We start from the raw sequence: 7,783 nt of genomic DNA on the forward strand, positions 1-7,783 counted from the left end.
TTCAGTGCGAGGATACTTTAAGAAAAAGATTTAAAAATAAAATTGTATAACGAAGTTCGGCGATAGTGGGAAAAAGTCGCTTTCCATAATTCAATAACTGCCGCGTCGCCGCGATTGCTCAGTGATTATGGTGCTCGGCTGCTAATTTAAAAGACTCGGGTTCGATCCCTGCAGCGGCGGTCGCATTTCGATGGAGGCAAAATGTATAGACCTGTGTACTGTGTGATGTCAGTGCACGTCAAGGGACCCCACTTAGCCGATTTCATACGGAGCCCTTCCCTAGGGCGTCCCTCAAAGCGTGAGTCGCTTTGGGACCTTAAACATCATTAAAACATGCATTAAACAAAACCACTCTATCAACATCTATTGTTGCTAATTGCCATCATATCTGTAGTGGATTGTTTACTGATTGGTACAGCGAACTTCCGCACAATGTTTCAGCGCTTTTAGATAAAAATGGTTGAAGTTTGTGTGAGGAAATTCTGAGCAAAAAAGGGGCCCCAATGCGCGACTCTAAGCCAGTGATAAAACATTTCTTTTCTCTCTTTTCCTGGCAGGTATTGCTGGAAAAATAGAAAAATATCGGTTGAATAAAAGCTGTTCCGCGTCACTAGTCCTTCCAGTTCTACGTTCGCATAACTTGGACTAGATTCGATGAAATGACCGAAACACTGGCTGTGTATTTCTTAAATGCGCATGTGGTGTCCCCTCTCTTGTTGTGTTCTTCTTGTTGCGCCGCCGTTCATTTCATCATGCACCAACTCGCCCCTCAGGCCATTCTTCTTCTTAAATGCCAGTGATTGAAATTTCAGGGACAGTAACATAATATTTGCTTATAGCTTTCGAATGCGATTACATTATCTGTCGCAGTAGAGTAGTATTAAAACTATTCTGCATTGCTTAAAGGGTTTATTTTTAAGGCGCCTCCGAATAAGTCTACCAGAAAAACTGCTTCATGCAGTTAAGTAGACAATCTACATCCAAGTTGACGATTTATCTTTTGGAATGCAACATCTTTTTATTTCTGGGAACAGGGAGGCAGTCGACGTTTCAGAGCTAAGCCTTCTTGCAGACATTTTCCAAAGGTTAAGCTTCTGCTGAAAGTTCAAAAAAGTGTTCACGTGATTTTTTTCTCAAGCCAGTATCACATGCGCACTTCAATGAACTGTGCCGGTGAACATATGCCACTGGAATGGAAGATCGCTGAATATATGTGCGGTCACAGAGGCATTTCTACTCCTGAAAATGTTAACGCCTCGGAATGACCGCCTCTTTTTGCAGCGTGGCATGATCAATCACGAATTAAGGATTGCTCCGGTTGGAGCCTCCCGGCGTTCCGATGGCTCCGGAGCTCTACACGAAGTTGTGAAAGTCAGTGGGAGAACGCAGCATGGTCTCCTGGATGCGCGTAAGCCATTTACTTGTTTAAAAATTCAGGGGGGCACTTTTTTGACCTAAACTGCGGTGAGGCGAAAGCCTTAAGCGCGGTGTTGCCGCTTGTGTCACTGATGTGTGGTTAAGATGTTAGGTACACAATTGTTTGTGAATCTTAAATGCTGGAGACACTGGAGGGCGTTTGGGAGGCATCTGCCTGATTCGACGCCTTTCTGCAAACACTCTCCAGCGTCCTAGATAAGGAGGACTACATACGATTTGGCAGGAAGTAGCGTAGCCATTAGCACGCTCGGCTGCGGAACGGAGGGATGGTGGTTCGAATCCAATCGTGCACAACGATTTTTTTTCTGGTCTGACTACAAAAGCGCGACGCCTCTGCTGACAACCTTCTGTCGGCAACGATAGGGCACTAAAGGTTTTCGCGTCAAAAGGGCTTGATGCGTGCCACCCCGTTTCGAGGCTCCATGCTGGTACTTCGTGCGGTGTCGTTACGTCGCTGGCTTAGGTATGCTTTCGCATACCATGTACAAATATTGGAAAATTTCGAAGAACGCAACGCGAAAAGCATTCTCTTCTGCGCCAGCTCCAATACTACACTGAACACGATAAAGGCTTCAGAGCACGACAACGCCTTATTGAAATTACACTGGTGACAAAATTCATTCTCTTAATTTATTTTCAGTAAGTCACGTCTTGTAAATGCAGCATGGTTGAAAAATATAGATTAAAAAAAAGGTTTTTCAGAAACATTTGCCCTACTGGCTGGGGAATGATGACTCAGTAGTTTGTGATTATGTTTTTAATATAAATTCAGGCAGCGAGCTTAAAGTGCGATAACATGTTCTTTGAGTGTGATTGGTGCTGCCCTTGCATACGCCTGTTGTTTTCAAGGTTTCGTAGCCACCGTAGTTCTTTCAGTATGACTTCTGCAGTGATCGTGCTTTAAACTGCCGTGCCTTTCACGAGTGGCATGCATTCACAATTAAGCATTAAAAGGTTAGTTTCCAGAAAACAAAGAATATCTTAGCAGCGCTTCAAAACCTGATTTGAGAAAAAGCAACAATCGTTCAAATTCTGTTTCTCATACGCACGTTATTCCGCACTACATTTGCATTCCTTACTGAATATCATAAAAGTAAACAAATACGCTCCTTCCCAGGCAATTGTGGTCTATATTAGAATGTGTTTTTTCTTCACTGACGTGTTTCCTTTAGTTTTGCATGCTTTCCTTAGATAGATGTGTTCTCTTTCAATTTCGTGATGACCATATGTTCACGCTGTATTGCTTTAAATGAAATAAAACTAGTTATAGTTGAGCGCTTGGGTGTAAATTTCGATTACGCATGCACAAAAATTCTGAAAGAGCGCGTTTTTCGAGAAAAAATTGTCTAGGAGCGCAATTTTTTCTTGTACTGTGAGTTTCAGTTTAAAAATTATACATGGATGCTATCGCCAAAATTTTATACATTGGTTTTCTACGGCAGTCTTATCTGCACGTTGCAGCAGATGGACAAAATTTAAAAGTTTTTGTTGCGCACCTGAAGAATGGTACATTACCTTCAATATTTCCATAATATACCTTACAGTGCTACACATTCGTTTCACAGATGTCCAGGAATTCTCTACTTACGGTTCTGGTAGACGGCTTGTTCTGACACTGTCTTTGCATCATAGTCCGCTCTTTACTCGACGAACAAGTGTTAATGCAGCTCGCTTGTCACTACTTGAATACAGGACACAAACAGATTTTGTTTGGCCGGCAGCAGTATAACTGACGAGAATAAGAAAATAATAGCTTTGTCGACAATGCCCAGGTCCACCCCGGAAGCCGGAGAAGGTTAGGTTGTAAATTAGGGATGCCGTTAACGTGGGGCTTCCATCCGGCATAAATTTTTTAAGATGTTTTTTTAAATTCTCGTAGAGAGGATTATTCGGTTGAACACAACACAGTAGAATTTAACTGGCAAATAGAAAATCGTTGTCGAATTTTTCGGTCTGTATCTCGTTATTTAATTGTTTGTGTGTGCATGGACACAAAAAAATCATTGTGTATCTTTAGTGTAACAAAGCAATTTGATTATATAATTATGGTTACAGCTTCCGTGGTCAGGGGAACAATACTCCAGGCTCAATGATCTGTTCTCTCCTTTTTTAGTGTATGCAGTGAAAGAAAAGGGGAGATCACCGCACGTTAACTCTTCTTCTTCCACAGGTAAGAATTCAGAGAGCACTCGCTTTTCTATTCGGAAATACTTCGCCGACATGAAAAAGACAGAGCGTGGCCCTAACATGCCAAACTCAATGTATCATACATGCAGGAAATTTTAATGCGAGGAAAAGGCGCAACGTTATAGCTTGTCCAATCGTGCCCCTCACCCAAAGCATACTGTTGGGCATAAGTAAACAGATAGTGATATCAAGCTCCAGAAAAAGGGCATTTATTGGCTGTGTAATGAGACGACTCGCACAATTAGTGTGGACGGCCGGTCTTTGTTCAAGCGGTGCTTCTCAGCAGGCCAGCGTTCGCAAGCGCGCACCCGAGCTTCGTCAGCTTCGTCTTCTGTATTCTTTCTCTCCTTCGTCGGCGCTAGCCGCTGGGGCAGCAAACCCCAACTCTCTTTATTACAGCTGATTGAATAATTTTGTTCCCTTTAGACATAGGCACCTAACATGTATTTTGACATTTGTCGGCTTTGTAGTTGCTAGTGCGAAAGAACTTATACTCTCAAGAACATCGACGACGAATCTCGCCTGCGTAAATACTATCGGGGACAAAGGTAGTATACTCAGCGCAGCGGGTCCGGAGCAACGGAAAACTGCGTTGCAATGCCATCTATAGGCGGAATCTGCGATCGAGACAGCCAGTGCGTGACCTTTATTATCAGCCGGCATGTCGCTTGGATCGTTTCAATGTTCGTACTTTAGCTCACGAAAATGTCGCAGCTTTCTGTAGCTCCGGCTCCCGCCGCGTGGAGTATATCACTTTCGTCTCCGATAGTACGTTCACCGTACCCTATTGTGCCGTTGGCTAGCAACCCGATTTGCTCCCCGAGCTTACTCGAGTTAGTCTATGGAGCATGGGTTGTAAATCGGGTAAGCTCGGGTAAGTTCGGAGGAGTTTGCGGCTATTGCGTCACAGGTTGCTCGGAAAGAGCAACATGGGTCGCACGATGCCTACCGGTGGCTGTGACAAATACAGGCACCTGCCAGTGCAGTGCAGCATCGCTTAACCGCTGTGCCACAGTGCTGGTAGTGGTACTAGTACTTCCCGACATCTGGGAACGTTAAGTAGAGAATGACCAATTATATATACATGGACACTGATCTAATAAAAATATCCCGTTATAGCCTTTAGGCGGACCTTAAGTGCTCCCTCAAATTTAAAAATTAACGCCTGCATTCCCACGTCCACTCAGTTTAACTACGTGGAACTTCTACCAATTTTTTATTCTCAATTAACGTCCTACATTTGCATGATTGATAAGGGCAGAAACTTGGGCAAATCGCTATCAGGGATGCATGACACGGAGATTAGCGCAAACCAAGAAGACTGACGGAGGACGGAACACGGACCACCTTAGTTGGTTTTTGCGTGCCCTTTCTTTTTCTATAGTTTCAAATAGCCACGACCACCCAAAGGAAGACTGCAACGAGACAAATTCGAGTACTGGTAAGCATTTTTATCATTTTCAGCTTGCTCCCTAAAATATCTTCTTTAAGATGGAGGTTAACCGAGGTTGCAGGTAAGCGGCGGTTGCACTTTTTTATCGTTTTGGATAGAGCCTAAACCGGTCGCCATATACTGACTGACCAAAAATATGGAAATACTTTATGTAGCAATTAAAAAATAGCTGCGCGTGTCTCGTGTTTAAAGTGTGCGTACGTCAGGAGACGTACGTTGTTGTAACCATCGGCAGCAGATGAGCTGTCATTTATCGGATAGCGGTGAGAACGTGGTAAGAATAGCTTGATAAAGGCACGATATTTCCCACCAGTCAATTTTCTTTAACTGTTTTAGCTCTGAAGAGCTCACGAGAAGGTAGGCCGGTAAAGTACAGAATATAGAGTGAGGTTGTAAAGGACAACCTCTCCCGCTCCACTAATGTACAATCGAAAAGGAGCCAATATGCTCTGCTCATCTGGTACTATAATATATTGCCATGGCTCCCTTCGTTTTAGCTTCATCTGATCGTAGCCAACTGCAGCTTCTCCTTATGACATATGCAATTGAGTATGACGTCGCGGAGATCCTTGCAGAAGCACTTCCATGATGACACTTGCTTTCATAAACGCGTCTCACGCACAAATTTAATGAACTGGAGACGAAATGGAAAGCTGCAGAATGCTTTCCCTGGCCTCAGATTTGTGGTCTCAAGTGCCGCACAATTTTGGCATCTATTGGTGCCCTGGCAGACAACAGATGATCAACAGGTAATCAGTGGTAACGGTAAAGTGCATAGCTCTTTGCCAGACTCGATGGACATTGTCATAAGAATAGAACGTGTTCGATTCGTACATTTTTAGGGAACTTATTTGCCTTCTTTTGTTAGCTTGCAGCGCCAATTTATTTCCTGTTATTACCTTGCAAGCTTTCTAGAAAGTTCGCAATATAGAAGACGTACCGGTCAGTTTGAATGAATGAATGAATGAATAACTTAGAAAGGTAGCTGGTATGTAGGCCTTATAATTAAATTTTCACGGCGGTCTGTGCTCCTTTTCCTTTCGAGTAACCACCTTGTTAGCGTTTTCTTTTCTAGGCCCGTACCTACATATATAACCCATCAGTTGCCTCAGAATACAGCGTTAAACTGGCCGCGGCGCGCCAGTGCTTCCTCTGACGCAAATAATTTACAAGCGGTGGATTATTCGCGGTTTCTTATTAAAGCTGAATGACACCAGCATGCTGGCAGGGATCCTTTTGTTGCGCACTTCCTTGCTTTTTTATCGTTTTGTGATGCAGCTCTGATAGACATGTCAAGAAATTTACTTGGCCCTGGGTGGGCAAGAAAATTAATAGAAAACTTTTATTTTTTTGGCACATAATCTGGCTCGCAGCGTCAGTCGGTTCCAGAGAGCAGAGCTCAGCGCTTGTGTGGCGAAGCAGATATAAGGAAGTCCGTATGCTCATCCTCTCGGTATTCTTGAAACTTCACTTCCGGAGAGTTTAGAGACACGAAATATTTAGAGACAATTTTTTGCATCCTGCCCGTGAGCACAACTTCGTTTCAATTTGGCGACAGTAAGCGCTCAAGACTGTTCGCCGAACTCAGGGCTTAATTTATATGGATGTTGCGCGGAAAGCGAGATGACTAGGCCGTACCTGTATTTTGTTCTGCGTTCATTTCAGACGGCAGAAGCACAAACATTTTGTATAGAGCACGTTACAGAAAGACTTCTTAAGTTTGTCCTCAACCCTACGCAGCACTTTCTGCCATTTCTCTTCTCTTTAGTTGAGCAGTTGAATTCTTTAATTACCTCCGAGGCGAATGGAGCATGGCTTGAACCAAAGTGTTGTAACCGGCGTCGTGCATATTTTGTGAACAGGTGTGTCGAGCACTAAAAAACACGCCACCTGGCTTGCTTCTTTGCTTGGCATGGGGTGCATTCTATTCTTGTCCCGCAGTCACACAGAGTTTTCATACTGGTGAATAAATTATAAACTACCAGACGTGCAGGCTGGCGTCGTTTTTTCTAAGCAAGTTTCTGCTGAACAGTCGATGTCATGAAGCTCCAAGCATAAATAGGAGCCCCAGGAAAGCATGGTTTATAGTTTATAGGGGTTTAACATCAGAAAGCGCATCACGGAGCGGCTAAGGCTATTCTCACCGCGGTATATCTGGACAAAGAGATATCGGAAGGCGTGGCCACCGCGCGCTGTTCCGGGTCGGTGGTTACGGTGCAAGCAACTATCGTATCTCGTTGAAGATAGCGCCAGAAGAAGCAGCATTTGACGAGGCTATACTGCGACAGCTAACGATGAAGCTGTTACGGAAGAGAGCCTCGAGCCTGTGACTGAGAACATACGTGAGCTTCTGCAAGTGACACCTGATGAAGAAATAGCATACTGAGAGAGGAAAGACCAATTTTCAGTGCTTGATTGCCCATGCGAGGACTCTCCTTGTATGGCTTTTTAAATCTAAGTTATTAATGGCTGTGTCGCTAAAATAGATGTCCGCCTCAGTTTAACAAAGGCACTCAATTTGCCTTAACCTAACGTTAGTAGTATACGGACTCATTAAGATCGCCGACAGAACCATACCACATTTGGTATTGAATGGTGGCAACTTACGCTGAACCTTCTTTCACTGGGAGAACACTCCTGCAGTTTTGAAGTTAATTTCAAACTAATGTGTTTGTAAAGCTTGCAACCAGTGACGTGTTAATTTTG

At 43.8% G+C, this 7,783-nt stretch overlaps 1 protein-coding gene across 1 annotated transcript; it reads left to right on the forward strand.

Moving 5' to 3' along the window:
* Positions 1-1,048: 1,048 nt before the first annotated feature.
* Positions 1,049-5,120, forward strand: LOC149328900 (uncharacterized). The gene is made up of 3 exons (XM_089560424.1): positions 1,049-1,408; positions 3,551-3,607; positions 5,009-5,120. The coding sequence occupies exons 1-3, from the start codon at positions 1,246-1,248 to the stop codon at positions 5,098-5,100; spliced, it is 312 nt and encodes a 103-aa protein (XP_089416550.1). The 5' UTR covers positions 1,049-1,245; the 3' UTR covers positions 5,101-5,120.
* The last annotated feature ends 2,663 nt before the right edge of the window (positions 5,121-7,783 follow it).

The sequence above is a fragment of the Amblyomma mixtum genome, chromosome 9, assembly GCF_055824585.1.
Source record: "Amblyomma mixtum isolate Tamu chromosome 9, ASM5582458v1, whole genome shotgun sequence".
In the NCBI taxonomy this organism is placed as follows: Eukaryota; Metazoa; Arthropoda; class Arachnida; order Ixodida; family Ixodidae; genus Amblyomma; species Amblyomma mixtum.